Here is a 15,613-nt window from a genome sequence, read left to right as displayed (position 1 = left end):
ATCAGATCACATTCTTGTTTTTCTGTGCTTGAAATGTAAGTCCCTTGTTCAGAGGCAACCTGTAATAAAAAGAACTGAAGAAGCCCTGCGAGGTTGCTTTGAGGCTACAGACCTGGACACAGTGTGCCAGCCACATGGAGAGGACATCAATGCCATGACTGAATGAGGCTTCTTCAGATCTGCTACAGGAGACCCCTCCTGCCCACAGCCATCAGCATCTACAACAGTTATTTGAAGAAACCTTCATAATATGAGCTACAACAACTTTAATTTTCCTTTGGGATTAATAAAGTATTTTTGAACTGAATTGAATTCTATCAAAAAAAGAATAAACTTTCAATTCATATCTCAAAAGCAGATAAAGAGGTATAATACCTTTTGGTTAAATGTTTTGTTAATCATAAAACGGTGATGTTCCTGAATGTTATTAGAACTCCAGGTTAAGACAAATGGTAAAAAGTTCTTAAACTTCAAATCAGAAGAAGCGTCAGGAGTCCTGATCTGCGGAGGTGACTGAAATCACACAAAAGAGATGTAGTCTGAAGCACTATATATCAGACGACTACTAAAAGAAATAGGAATGACTGACATATAGAGAGAAGTACATCCAAATGGAAAGTACATTTTGCTCATCCCCAAATAAGGTTTATTCGAGAATAGATTAATTTCTTATGTTTAATAGAGAGACTTTGAGTCATAAAATGTGACATTGGAGTAAAAGACACCGGATCACACTGGGGTGTACCTGACACTTAACTTTAATAACGAACCAAAAGAATATATGACCCACAATAATAATGGAGATGTGTCCCCTAGCGCACTGTGGGACACTGCAATGGCCGTACTTTGAGGCAAGATTACTATGTGGTCAGCGCAGAAGAGGGAAAAGGAGAAAAAATGAAGGCTCTGACTGAAAGACTTAAATCTTTAGAGAGTGAGCATATGGAATGTAACAATACAAACACCTTAAACCAAATAGAAGAAACAAAACAAATACTAAACAACATCTATGAAAAACAAATAGAGAAGAAAGCTAAATTTATAGCGTTATTTATGAAAACAGCCCAAAATCTAAAAAATGTCTCGCTTGGAGAATCCAAAAACAGGCTGATTGCTAAAGTGAAAGACCCTGACAATAACAAGCTGTGTCACGAATTAAAGAACATATAAACCTTAATGAAAAGGATTACACGAATTTATATGCACAACCATGAGCAGCTGAACTTGATAAGGTGTCTAGCTTTCTGGCATTACTAGATTTACTGTCTATAGGAAAAGAGCAAAGCAAAATGTTAACTCAAGAAATAACAGAAATCAAAATAAATAAAACGCCAGGCGTTGATGGTTGTCTGTCAGACTGGTATAAGATTGAGGGCAATCTTAGTAACATTACTTTAACATTGTTCTAAAAAGGGGAGAGACTCCTTTGTCCTACAAACAAGCAGTAATCTCAGTCATTCTAAAACATGGTAAAGACTGAATGTAACTCATATTAGACCTATATCTGTTTTAAACATAGATTACATAGTAGATGCATCAATCCTAGCAGATGTAGTCTTCCTGATCTAATTGATTCAGACCAAAAGCTAGAATTAAAAATTGAAAAATGGGACTATATCCAAAACTGTTCATCTCTTAAGAGAATGCAGATAGGGCTGTCAACTTAGCACCATCCTGTTTGCCTTTTTCATAGAACCTCTAACACAGGCTATCAGAGAAGACAAAGACACATGAGCTGTTCTGGTTGGAGGCAAGCAGTATAGGATAAGTGCTTACGCTGATGATATTCTCTTAATCTGTTGCGTAAATTACTTGCCCTACTAAAAACATTTGGTTCATACTCTGCTTATGAGTTAAATTTGTATAAAACGCACTCATTTTTAGATATCTACCACCTGAAAACATTCGTAAAATGATGAATGGAATAACACAGTTATTTAACATCTAGGGGTAAATCTACCTAAGGATTTATCAACGATGTACTGTATGATCATAACTATCCACTCTTTAACAATTAATATTAAACAATGTAAACCCCTGGTCATTAGTTCCTATGAATCTATATAACTGAATAGATATTATTAAGATGGATATATTACCCAGGCTGCTCTTTCTCTTTCAGACTTTGCCTGTGTAACCACCTTCAAAACAACTGGCCACATGGAACAGATTAATTTCAACCTTTATTTCGAAAAAGAAAAGACCAAGAGGAAAGTTGCAGACACTGCAGCTTTCTAAGGACAAAGGTGGGATGGCACTGCCATGCTTTAAAGATTTTTTTAGAGCGGAACAATTGTGCTCATTAGTCTGCTGTTGCGTTTCTAACAGTGAGATGAAATAGAAAGATTTGGAGCCGACCCAAGTAGATAAACCCCTACCATCTATCCTAGGAGACAGGAAAGTTCTAAAGGAAGATCTGGCTAAACTCTAACTGGAGAACTGTTTCAATAACATTTGGCATAAAAAATGTAGAGATGAAAAATTTGAATATTATGAATATTATAGTGGGTTGCTTATGTTTCAGATTTTGAGTCATTTAAATTAGAAAGTAGATTTAAGCAATGGATCAGTAGAGTGATCACCTCTTACTGCACTATTTCCACAAAGGGGGACTTTGATTACTTTCAGCAATTTACAAAAACTCAGCATTTAGAGAAACAAGACTTCTATAGATATCTACTGTTGAGAACTTACTTTGAGAAACATAACAACTACGGAGGAGGCAGGAGTAAGTGTGATTAATGTTTTTGTTGTTGTTATTAATGGAAAACTAACAAAATAAGGTTATTTCCAGATTTTATTCATCCCAGCAGCAAGAAAAACAATGCATGTTAAAACTAGATGGGAGTAAGATGTAAATGTAAAATTAACCCAAGTAGAATGGTCAAACTAGGTTATTTATCAAGTATTTGTTGTGTTTATGTTTGTATCATGTTTGTTTTCTTAAATTAATGTTATGTTCTCTGTATAGTCTGTGCATATTAGGTAAATACATGTTTAATAAACTATATTATTTGTATTTTAAATATTTTATTGCTGTTTTCAATTCCCTTTGCTTCCAAATATGAAGCTCCTTCTTTATTTTGAGGAAAAACATTTAATTGTCTGTTCCTTTGGGTTACTTTTGCTAGACCTAAAAAATATATTTTTAAATAAAACAATTATTCTGGTTTCTATTGCACACATACTACCATTTGTCTTGTATTAATTAGCACATCAAGCAAATAACTTCAGGTCTGTAAAAGAACAGACCTATGCATTGTTTAAGTCGACTGAAGCCATTGTGATGGATAAAGTGCAGTGGGTGAACAAAATCTATGTGCATCGGATGCAGAATTTGGTCCTGTCTAATTCACAACAGTTTACCTAAAAACAGTAGTAGGGTCATAGATCAAAATAGGGGAAAAGCCAAGCAAAATGCAGTAGCTGTAAACTGGATAATTTTGATGGAGTAGAAATAATTGGGGGAAAAACTTAATACCTGCTAATCATCATAAAAAGAGAGAGGAAGAATGCAATGAATGAGGATTTTGGCCCAAGGCTTTTCTTAGGAGATTATAAACACAAAAGAAATGAAAGAGAACAGGGTGTCTGCTCCTCTCTACATCATCTTATCCCATTTGTCCACATTTCAGCCTGAAGATATACAGATACACACTGTGCTTGTAAGATATCTACATGTCAGCGCTGTATAGTGTGTATGTGTCCCTGCCGCCTGGCCTCGATATTCCCACAAAATCTTTGCAATAACTCTAAAATACTTGAGGGAAAATAAGGTTTTATACAGTGCAGGAAGACAAAAACAAAGGTAACATGTAGTGGAATCATATACAGATATAAACTGTATAAATCTGTCTTTGGAGAACATGTTGAATCTCAGTCATTCAAGTAGTTTATTTTTAGCAACTGAAAGGGAATTCCTTTGGGGAAAATGCATTGCAGCATCTCACTGTTCACCACTTTCCAATTTAACAAGATACAACATTATGTACCTGAAAACGCAAACTCTCAGCAATAGTAATCTAGTTTTACACTTGGCAGTCTTACTTGCCACCTCTGTGTCTCAGTTTAACTCCTGGTTACCGTTTTTCTTACCTCTTGATTTAGCAGGGCAGTGGCCAGTTTCTGGACGTCGGGGGTTAACAGTTGGGTCCCTCTGATGACTTTGCTCAGAGCGGCCAAAGACTGGTGAATATTCTGAGACAAGAAGTACATTTAAATACCAAACATCATGTCTAAAACACAGACCGGGTAGCTGCAGAATTACGTACAAAATACTGAATACATTTTAAAGATACATAGGGTACCTTCAGAGATAAAACAACAGTATGGTTTTTATTGTGTGATTCATTCCTTATTGTTATGTGTGGTTTTTCCAATTAAAACTTAACTTCTCATTTAGGTTTTTTACAAATTTGAACTGTTTACTTTAAAGACCCGCCTGGTCTCCCCAGTGCCCAAAATGCACAAAACATTTATTTATTTTAACTTGATTTTACATCATAAACCAACACAAAGTAGCTTTGCATACTTAAAGACAAAAGATTTTGCCCATTCTTGTCTGCAAAACAGCTCAAGCTCAGTCAGACTGGACGGAAAGCATCTGTGAACAGCATTTTTCAAGTCTGGGTGCAAATTCCCAGATGGATTTAGGTCTGGCCTTTGACTGGGGCCATTCTGACATATGGATATTCTTTGATTTACAGAAGTTAATTGTAGCCTTGGATATATGTTCAGAGTAATTGTGCTGCTGGAATATGAACTTTCACCATAGTCTGTTGCAGCTTGTAGCAGGTTTTCTTCTGGGATTTCCTGTATTTAGCTCCCTCCATCTTTCCATTATATCTGACCAGCTCCCCTGTCATCGCTGAAGAAAAAATATCCTTTCATTTTAGTATTCTTTCATTTCGTTCTTGCCACTCTCTACTAGAGGCCACATTTGTAGAGCGTGAGATTAATGGCCCTCGACCGATTCTCCCACCTGAGCTGTGGGTCCTTGCAGTTTCTCCAGAGAGAACATGGACTTCTTGGCTGGTTCAATAATGTATGTATATTGTACGTAGATAGACGGCTAAATGATGGTAGGTTTTCAGTTGCCATAACCTGTCCATCTTCAGATAATGTCTTGATCGGTGCTCTGTGAGCTGTTTAAGCATTGGAGATTGTTTCTATAACCTAATCCTGCTTTAAACTTGAGTTTAAGGTGACTTCTGATGACAATTGTTTGCAGTCGATGTTTTTGGAGGTGTCAAAGTAAAATGGGATGAATACAAATGCAAGTCAAACTTGTCACATTTTATTTTCTAAAAAAAATAATTGAAAATCATGTATATGAATTGTATGTGTGTGGTTATAAAATGGAAACATGTAGAAGTTCAAGGGCTATGAATGTTGTTGCAAGGCACTTAATGTGAGGCAAAGCTCAGCGAATCAATCGCTGATTTAAATGTTATTGTGTCAATGACATTTATGTTGAATTCCTTGTGGTCTTTATTGAAATCCTTTTGAGCAGACATGCACAACACAAAAAACAGAAAACACCATCTAAAGAGAATAAGAAAATGGCTTTGTCCCAGATACACACCTGGACCAGGCGGATTGCATTAAACTGCTCCAGAGCAATGAATGATAGGATCGGTGACTTCTGACCTTCTGTAGGTGCCTCAACCTTCTGATGGATCAGCGAAGAACCCTGATAGAAAGCAGACAAAGGCACACACACTTTTAGGACTCCATGGACTACATCAAAAACTGAATATTTTCCTGCAGTGAAAATAATCTAAGAGTTTGATGTATGAACATTAGAGATAAAGCACCAGATGTAAAGATTTGATATCAAAATCTAATGTACAGAATAGATCAGATGCATAGTGAGTAAACAAGGGAACAAGAACATAAATTTAGATGTATTTTAATGAAGACAGCAAACTCTTTATCTACACCGTCCTGTGTGTTTCCTGAAGAGGTGGGATGCATAAATGTGGATGGTGAGAAATAAATGTGATACAGCCTGAATATAGCAGTGCTATTGTCTCTGTTCAAAAATATAATGTAACAACCACATGAACGTTCTCAGTTTTGTTTTGTTTCTCCCAATTCTCCCTCAACTGCGAACATTTTCCAAAGTAAGTTTGTAAGTATGAAAGCACAAAAGCTTGAATGTACAGTAATCCTGCTTACGTAATAAACTGCAGCAAACAACAGAAATAAGGAACTTAACCATGCAAGTTGCATGTCTGAGGCACTGATGATCAAACACTGCAGGCCAACTGAAGACTGAAAAGCAGTAAACTGAAAGCATAGCAGAGTAGATTCAGAACTAGTTGATACCGCTGTAATGAATAACCCAGTCATTCTCCTTTGTCAGTAAGAAAAGAAAAAACTGTGGTTACAATGAACTGAAAGCAACGTGAGCCTGAGAGACAGAGCAAAGTAAAGGTGGAAAGGGGAAGCATGTGTTTTATAACATTGGAGTGAATAAAATAAGCAGAGCAAGAGGACAGGAATATGGTAGCTAAATTATTTAATACGAAGGTACATGTCCTTTTGATTTCTTTAAAAAAGGTGCCTGTCTCCAAGCAACCACACACAGGAATGCTGGCTGACTGGGCAAGGCAGGAGCTACCTTACTGTGATAGTCACTGACAATGGCTACTTGCTTCAGGGCGACTGTGGCTCAGTGAGAAGAGTGGTCGGGTTGTGGGTTCGATTCCAGCTTCCTCCTGCCACAGGTCAATGTGCCCCTTAACTTCAAATTGCCTATCGATCTGGGCATTGGTGTATGAATGTGTGCGTGTTAGTGAGTGCGTCGGGGTAAATGTGGCTCTAGTGTAAAGCGCTTTGAGTGGTCAGCATGACTGGTAAGGTGCTATATAAGTTCAGTCCTTTTACCATATAAACACTGTAAAAATGGTAGGGAATTCACACATGTTCAATTATTGCATGCTGTACTCTCCAATAAAGTGACATCACAGACACTGCCTTAAAATGCAGCTGCTGAATTACAGCATTCCTGCTGTTTCCTTTAATGAGCCGATTGAAATAAAGCCAATATTTAATTTAGGAAAGGTGGAAGGAATTGAAAAAGATGAACTGACCTGGTTAAGTTTCTTCCATAAGTTGAGAACAGGTGAAAGTCCATTTGACCACAGCTCCCGGTCAAATCTGGAGCCTGTTGCCACGGAGCGGCTGAGGACACGCAATTGTGAAATTACCTGCAAAAAAAGTATAAAAGTCAAACAAAACTAGCAAACGAGGACATGTGCTTCTAATTAGTGTGTTGCATCTAAAACTGTGAAAGGCTAAGTCAGGACCTAAAAGGCCTGTTGTTATTGAAGCACCTTTTACATAAAATTAGGTTTGTGTGTGACTGAGGATAAATCTATATCATGTATATATAATACTGACATCAATAAAATACATAGCAAACTTTCTTCATTTTTTTTCGTGTCTTGTCAAGCAGTTCTCGGCAGGGGGAATGCATCCAGGGCCGACTCCCACCATGCCCCCGCAAACACAAAGACACACAACATCACTGCCACTGCAATGCTCTGTCCAGAGCTCCAGGTTGAGGTTTTGGGCATACATGCAAATCACAACGTGGTGGTGGCAGCAACATGCTGTAGGAATGGTTTTCATGAGCAGAAACAGGGTAGAGTTGATGGCATAGTTGGGAAATTCTGAAGAAAAACTTGATAGTTGAGAGTGAGGTAGAGATTAGCCTTCCAGCATGACAATGGCCTTAAACACATACCTAGAGTTACAATGCAATGGTTCAGATCAAATCACCTTCATGTGATAATGTTCAGACCAGAACCAGATCCAAGTGTTTTCAAATTACTGTAGGATTGACTGTTTTGCAAAGCAGGATGGGCAAAAATGTCATTCTCTAGATGTGCAAAGCTGGTAGAGACATACCCCAAACAACCTGCAGCTGGAATTGCAGCCAAACGTGGCTCGGAGGGGGGCTGAACACAAAAAAAGGCCGCACATTTCCAATTTGCATAACAACTGGACAGATTTTTGCAACAACTATCATGTAAAATCCCAATAAAAAAAATGTGGATGTAATGTGACAAAATGTAAAAGGTTTAAGGGGTGTGAATATTTTTCTAAGGTACTGTGTAGCACATGGTGACCGAGCTTCCTAAAAGACTGCAGATGGGAAAAAAGGAAAGAAACAGACACTGGTACCCCCAGTGTTATTATGAGGCTCCAAACATTTTCCAAAATATACTTTTAGCAGCAAAGCCATAACACATAAATGCTATGCCTATTCACTGTCTACATTTTATTTTGTATGAAAATAGGTGCTGAAAATTAATTACTGTTTTACTTGAGCTTTATTTGGAACAGGTTAGCTTAGTTTTATTTGGAAAAAGTATTTTTGTTTGAACAAAACAAAAGTGTACTAGGATGGCTCTTCAGTTGTGTGGTTTTCTAGGCAGAAAGAATATGACACTGGCTGGAATTCAACGTTAATTTTTCTCATGCTAATATACTGACAGTAATTATTAATCAGTCACAGTAAACTAAAGTAAACACTCACTGTTCATTAACAGCCACTATGACCTTTGCTGGGTCAGTCATATCAGAATTTGACTTCAATTTTTAATAGCATGCTCTAAACTTGCAGCATATCTGAGTGAGAGAGGTTAGACGCATAGCCCACAGAGAATGACACAGGTCTTTTGGGAAATAGGGAGCGTATATTATGGGAAAAAAGAGAATAAAAAAAAAGCATGAAAATGTTGGTGACAGATAACAGCAGGAGGGGAGACAGTAACATATGTGGAGGACAGGTGAAGAAAGAAGCTTGGTAACACACACACACACACACACATAAGCACATCCATGAAACAACCCCTTAAGAGCTATATGAATTGAACTAGGTTGGTGGTTTCCGTGATCACCAGACCAAACTGACAGTAAGAATGAATTTCATTGTAGGAACACCGGCATGGGGGCTGTGCAGGCAAGCTTTAATGGTGCTACAGGGTTTAACTGTGCTTGCTGAAGATAATTACAAATAATCAAGGACACACAAGAGCCAACTTATTCTGTCAGTTCTTTCAGTCTTTGTAATTTATTTTTCAGATTTCTTTGAACAGAGTTATGAAACAGTTTTGTGCTTTGAAAACATTTAACATTTAACTGTTCACAGAGCAATAATACCATATATTATATGATAAACAAGTTGGCGAGTTATAAAACTAGCCTCTTCTACAAATTTTAAAATAGCAACGACGCAATCAAAAAGTAAAAGGACACACCGCAGCACTGGGTGAGCTGCTAAAGTGCACCACAGGAAACTTGTCAAAGAACCCAATGCGTCATCTTAACCTATGATCCCAGTAAGATCAGGATGTCTCAGGAGGACTTTGCTCCTGTAAGGATGCAGTCATAAAATGATCATGTTTTACAGATGGCGCCAAAATAAAGCAGATTATTTGTATTTTAAGATTGTGCATGAAAAAAACAAATATATCCCCACATTCAGAGAAGGCTGTGTGATGAAACCTAAACGCTCTTACCACAATTAAGAAGAAATTTTGTGCACTAATCAAGTGACATTTAAAATAAAAAATAAAAATGTCCTTATTAATGTGTGAACTAAAATGTAATATGAAAGCTATCAAAGCTAACCTGTGTGTGGTTGCTTGGAGACAGCAAAGCTGAGCTGTATATTCAATATTATAACGTCTTCTCACTTTTACAGATCTTTAGACAACTACAGTTTTTTTCAAATCTACCATTATTTATGTAAATATGAGATCAAAGATCAATTTACAAGCCAGGGTTTTAAACATAGTTGTGTCTTGAATTTCAAGTAATATCTGCATCACCCTAGAGGAATTTGTTTCAAAGCTTAGTCAAAATATCAGAGTTCAATGCTCATAACCAGGGAGGTCCGGTTCCCAATAAATCCTAAGGAGTGAATTGCTTTACAGATCAAGATGTTTTTTAAATGATTGTATCAGGGTCACTGGCAGCTCTTGACAATCACAGCCTATTTGTATTGGTACAGCTGGCAAAACTGTGTTTTAGGCTGTTCACATTAATTTGTGGATGCGATGCATCTCAGCTTTCCCCTGACAATCAAAGTATTTTCAGCACTCACAATTGGTTTTACAGTGAAAGAGAGTCAGTATTTAATGATGTGGCTCCCAGTCTGTCTGTGTCATGTGACCATGCCTTTGGGCAGGGCTAAATACCCACCGACAGCTCTTGATGTAGCAAAATTAGCTACAGTCAAGTGAAGCTTATATTCAGTAAATTACAACATGTGTTCCGAAGAGGCTCATCTGTCAGATTAAAAGTCTTCCTTTTCTTTCGGTCGCTACAGCGAGTCATCTGTCTCCATCTAACCTTATCTTCTGCATTTTCTTCTCTCACACCTATTACCTTAATGTCCTCTTTCACTCCCATTAATATCCTCTTTGGTCTTCATCTAGCCTCATGTCTTCCAGTTCAAGCCTCAGCATCCTTCTACCAACGTACTCACTGTCCCTCCTCTGTGCATGTCCAAACCATCTAAGCATGGCCTCTCTGGCTTTATCTCCAACACATCTAACATGAGCTTTCCCTCTAATGTACTCATTTCTGATCCTATTCATCCTTGCCACTCCCAATGAGAACCTCAACCTCAACATCTTCATCTCTGCCACCTTCAGCTGTGTCTCCTGCCTCTTCCTCAGTGGTCTCACCACTGTCTTGTACATCTTCTTCGTTCTCGCTCATACTTTTGACACACCTGTCACCTTTCTCCACCTATCCTAATCTGCTTGGACACCTTTCTTCACCTTTTTTCTCACACTCACCATTGCTCTTAAATGTTGACCCTAAGTACTTAAAATCCTCCACCTACTTTTTTTCTCTATTCCCTGTAACCTCACAGCTCCACTTAGGTCACTCTCATTCACACAAATGTACTCAGTCTTGCCATGGTTAACCTTAATTGCGCACCTTTAAGGAAAAACCTCCATCTCCGTAGATTTTCCTCCTGTTGCCTGCTCTCACCACAGATCACAATGTCATCTGCAAACATCATAGCCGAAGGAGATACCTGTCTAACCTCATCTGTCACCCTGTACATAACCACAGCAAACAAAAAGGGGCTCAGAGCCAATTCTTGATGCAGTCCAACTTTCACCTTGAGCTTCTCTGTCTCACCTACAGCACACCTCCCCACTGTTTACATCTATCATACATGTCCTGCACAACTCTAACATACTTCTCTACTACTCAAGACTTCTTCATACAGTACCACAGCTCCTCTCTCAGCACCCTGTCATATACTTTCTCTAAATCTATAAAAACACAATGCAGGTCCCTTTTCTTTACTTCCCTATCAACATCCTCAAGGCAAATATTGCATCTGTAGTAGTTTTCTCAGCATGAAACCATACTGCTGCTCACAGATGCTCACTTCGGACTAGAGGCTGACATTTTTTCGGGAGTCCCACGGGTCACGGGATTCCCATGGGAATCCCACGGGACGGGAGACAGCATCAGTAAAGATCACGTGATTGGGACGGTACAAGATAGAAAATGACCAACAAAACTGCTCGTATGTGCACTAAAGATTTAAGAGCCTTTGCCACAGTAGAGGGGTAAGGTACGGAGCCCGAGAGGGGACATGGGGGATTGGTTTTTTTTTGCGTCCCCACGCAATACTTTTGCGTTTGGCATTTTGGAGCAGCAGCACAGATGACAAACTGCTCATAAAACAAACACTGATATGTCATTGATATGGTTTATTTGTCATATGGAGGTTAACACGCAGTAAACAATGCGATGAAATGCTTAGGATAAGAAGAACCGTTCAAATCACGATAAAAACAAAAACACTAATGGTGTGCAAAAAAAAGTACACATCATGCAGCAGTAATAAGCAAACAAAGTGTCACAGATGTGGTTTCGTGCAGTATTATTGTCCAGAGTTCAGCAGTTTGACAGCTTGTGGAAAAAAACTGTCTTTTAGTCTGATTGAAGATCATTTTATTTAAGACTGATTTCAAAATAAAACTCAATAAATCTCAATACGGGTGTAGTGTTTGTTCCATTTTTGCAGTTATCTGGTTTGGAAAGTATCCCACAAAGTATTGCGAGATAATCCAAAGACTATTGTGTGAGAACGCAAAAGTATTGCGTGGGGAAAAGAAAACACTTCCCCATGTCCCCTCGCGGACTCCGTAGAAAGGCTTCATCAAGAGAAGATATTAAATAAATATGTTGTGAAATAGAAAAAAATTGAATGTACCATTAAATGTACAATTTATTTAATACATCATTAAATATTAAGTGTACCACTAATTACTTCATGTCATCTTTAAAATTATACTTAATTATTATGTGGCACATTTAATTGCATAATAGTCCATTTTATGATATAATGGTACATTTATTGTTTCTAATGATGTATTAAATAAATAAATACATGGCACCTTTAATTTAATGGCACATTTAATGTTACATTTCTTTCATGTTACATTTACTTCACTTATGGCACACTCACAACATTTATTTATTTTATGATGATTTTATTGTATTAATTTTGTCCAGTTTGACCCTCCATTCTTGATGCCTGTATAGGAGGTCATGTCAGAATTTGAATCAGGTGTTCTGGAGCAGACACACATCTAAAACTTACAGAGAAGGGGTCCCTGAGGACCAGGGCTGTGAACCATTGAGGTACAGTTTCTAAATTATGAAGGTAATGCCTTTTTGCCCTTTTGTTCAACAAGTACAGTTCTCTTACTAGGTGCATTTTTCTTTCGTTTCAGCAACTTGAAACATAAAAGTAATGTCATTGTTCAAAGGAAACAATCACTTAATAAATGAGTAAAATACAACTATGTACATTTTGTTTATTCAACTAAGATAGGCATGGTCTGTTTCCTTGTTTGATATTTTATTATTTCTTCATTATTATTCTTTTTACTTTAACTGGCCTTTACTACAGCTAAAAGCAGGGACCTAACTGGTCCTTCAAAGAAATTGCCAAAAGACTAAATGAAGAAAACAAAAATGGGAGTAGCACAGGAGTGGGAGTCGTTCTAAATGGGAGCGGGATGGGAGTGGGAGTCAATTTACCAGGAGTGGGACGGGACAGGATTTTTTTCGTTATGCTGGCCTGGGATTGGGATGGGACAAGACATTTTTCTGTGGGAGCGGGATGGGACAGGAGAGAAAATCCACTCCCGTGTCACCCTCTACTTCGGACCTCTGTCAAGCTTTCACTACTTCTTCCCATAACTTCATTGTATGACATCTTTATTTTGTAATCTTTAGTTGTTACAACTCTGCACATCTCTTCTCCATTCCTCAGGCATCTTCTCACTCTCTAAGATCTCATCGAACAGCCAAGTCAAAAGCTCTTCTGCTGTCTCTCATAGACACTTCCATACATCCACAACTTTATAATCAGGACCAACTGCCTTTCAACTCCCAATCCCTTTCAATGCTTCCTTACTTCATCCTTACTGACCTTTGCTACTTTCTGATCCACAATGGTCGCATCTTCTTGTGTCCTTTGTTCTTTCTACTTTTCTTCATTTGTCAGCTCTTTGCAGTTCTCCTTCCATCTTCATACTTGTCGCTTCTGTCAGTTCATTTCCACACCGATTCTTAATCAGCCTAACCTGCTGAACATCCTTCCCATCTCTGTCTCTCTGCCTCGCCAACCTGTATAAATCCTTCTCTCTCTCCTTACTGTCCAACCTATCAAGTCACAATATGCCCTTTGTTTGGCCTTAGCTACCTCTACCTTCACTTTATGCTGCATCTACCTGACCTTCTGCTGACTTTCTTCAGTCTTCACAGTGTCTCACTTTTTCTTAGCTGATCTTTTTCTGCGTACACAGTCCTGTACTTTCTTATTCCACCACCAAGTCTCCTTATGAACTTTGTCCAGAAGACTTATGAAGTACTCTCCTACCTTTCTCCTTGATAGCGTTAGCTCTAGTTGTCCAGTCATTTGGAAGCACCTCCTGGCCACCCAGAACCTGTCTCAACTCCCTGGAAGCCACACAACATTCTTCTTCTTTCAGCTGCCACCACTTTTTTCTCTGCTTAGCCTTTGTCCTCTTCATCTTCCTCAACATCAGAGTCATTCTACACACCGCCATCATGTACTACCTGGCAGCCATCAACTACCACTACGTCGCAGTCACTGAATTCCTCCAGATTACATCGCCTACGCAAATTATAATCTACCTGTGTGCTCCCACCTCCGCTTTTATAAGTCACTCTGTGTTCCTGCCCCTCCGGAAAAATGTATTCACTACAGCCATTTCCATCCTCTTTTGAAAGTCTACCAACCTCTGCCCTTCTGCATTCCTGTTCTGGATACCAAATCTGCCAAACACAGTCATTAACATCTGCACCAAACACCACTCGCTCACTTCTGGGGATATTCTGCATCATTTCATGTAACTCGTTCCAGACTTTCTCCTTCTCCTCTAACTCTAGTCCTACCTGTTTGGCAGAACCACTAATGACACTGAATCATTAAATATCACACCTTCAGTTTCCAGATTCAGTCTCATCACCCTATCTGACACTGTTTTCACCTCCAGAAAATACCTGACAAACTCCTCCTTCAACATAACCCCTACACCATTTCTCTTCCCACCCACACCATGGTAGAACAGCTTGAGCCCTTCTCCTAAGCTTCTAGAGTACCTTTGGAAAATAACCTTTAAGCAGCTATTAAAGCTACTTCTTATTAAGCCCACATTTCTGTATTAGCTTTTTTTTTTTTTATTGATCTGATGTAATATTCTAAACTTGTAAGATATTAAATGTCATGTTTTCATTGGCTGTAAACTGAAAATCATCAAAATTAACAGTAATAAAGGCTTGAAAACATGAATCTTTGTGTGATCTAGATAATGTTAGTAAATTGAAATAAACTTTTCAATAATAGTCAATTTATTGAAAATGACTGTAGTTATAACATTTTCTGAAAGTTTAAAGCAAAGTTGTCAGCTTGAGCAACAGATACATTGTTTTTCAGCAGGGTAGCTATATCTGTTTTAAGGGACCTGTTGTTTGGAAATTATAGTAGCTTTCTCTGAGTTAACCCGTCTTGGAGCAACACATTGGAGACAAACTGCAGAAACTCCTGTTGGGACAAAATGTCTGCTGCTGACAAAAAACTGGATAACACACTGTGGTGAATGAGTCAGTGTAACACTGATGAAATGCAGTGTTATTTTAATGCACTTTGAAGCTGCCAAGATTTCAAGCATGTACATGGCATTGATTTTATTAACTTTAATGATATACTGGATTGGAACTGGGGAGAAGGCCTAATTTTAAAAGACTTGGATTAGTATCAGGTGACCGAAAAATCCTAATAGAGATATCCCTGCTTACATCATAATAAAAAATGTTAGGTGTAATATTTAAGTCTGTCTATTCTGCTTCTATGTTTCAGGGCTAGACATGTGAATTACACTGAGTTTACTCTGATCACGGAGAAATACCACTCAGTTCATCAGAGACTTGCTACACCTTCTGGTTTCCATTTTTGTAGAGAAGAGTTCATGATGCAACAGGATATATTTGCCCCGAGGACACCTCAAAGGAATAAAAAAAAAACACAACT

General features: G+C 38.2%; 1 protein-coding gene across 4 annotated transcripts in view; it reads right to left on the bottom strand.

The window, feature by feature from the left end:
* Positions 1-15,613, bottom strand: part of LOC124883869 (cytoplasmic dynein 2 heavy chain 1) — a 166,881-nt gene that overhangs the window by 18,563 nt on the left and 132,705 nt on the right. For all 4 annotated transcript variants that reach the window (XM_047391300.1, XM_047391299.1, XM_047391302.1 and 1 more), the window contains 3 exons: positions 7,098-7,214; positions 5,585-5,692; positions 4,096-4,197 (listed from right to left, as the gene is read on the bottom strand). In XM_047391300.1, the coding sequence (XP_047247256.1) occupies positions 4,096-4,197; positions 5,585-5,692; positions 7,098-7,214 (327 nt within the window). The remainder of the gene's footprint in view (positions 1-4,095; positions 4,198-5,584; positions 5,693-7,097; positions 7,215-15,613) is intronic.

The sequence above is a fragment of the Girardinichthys multiradiatus genome, chromosome 18 (genome assembly GCF_021462225.1).
Source record: "Girardinichthys multiradiatus isolate DD_20200921_A chromosome 18, DD_fGirMul_XY1, whole genome shotgun sequence".
NCBI classification, from domain to species: domain Eukaryota; kingdom Metazoa; phylum Chordata; class Actinopteri; order Cyprinodontiformes; family Goodeidae; genus Girardinichthys; species Girardinichthys multiradiatus.
Note: the sequence above shows the minus strand (reverse complement) of the source record. Positions and strands in the feature narration are given on the sequence as shown.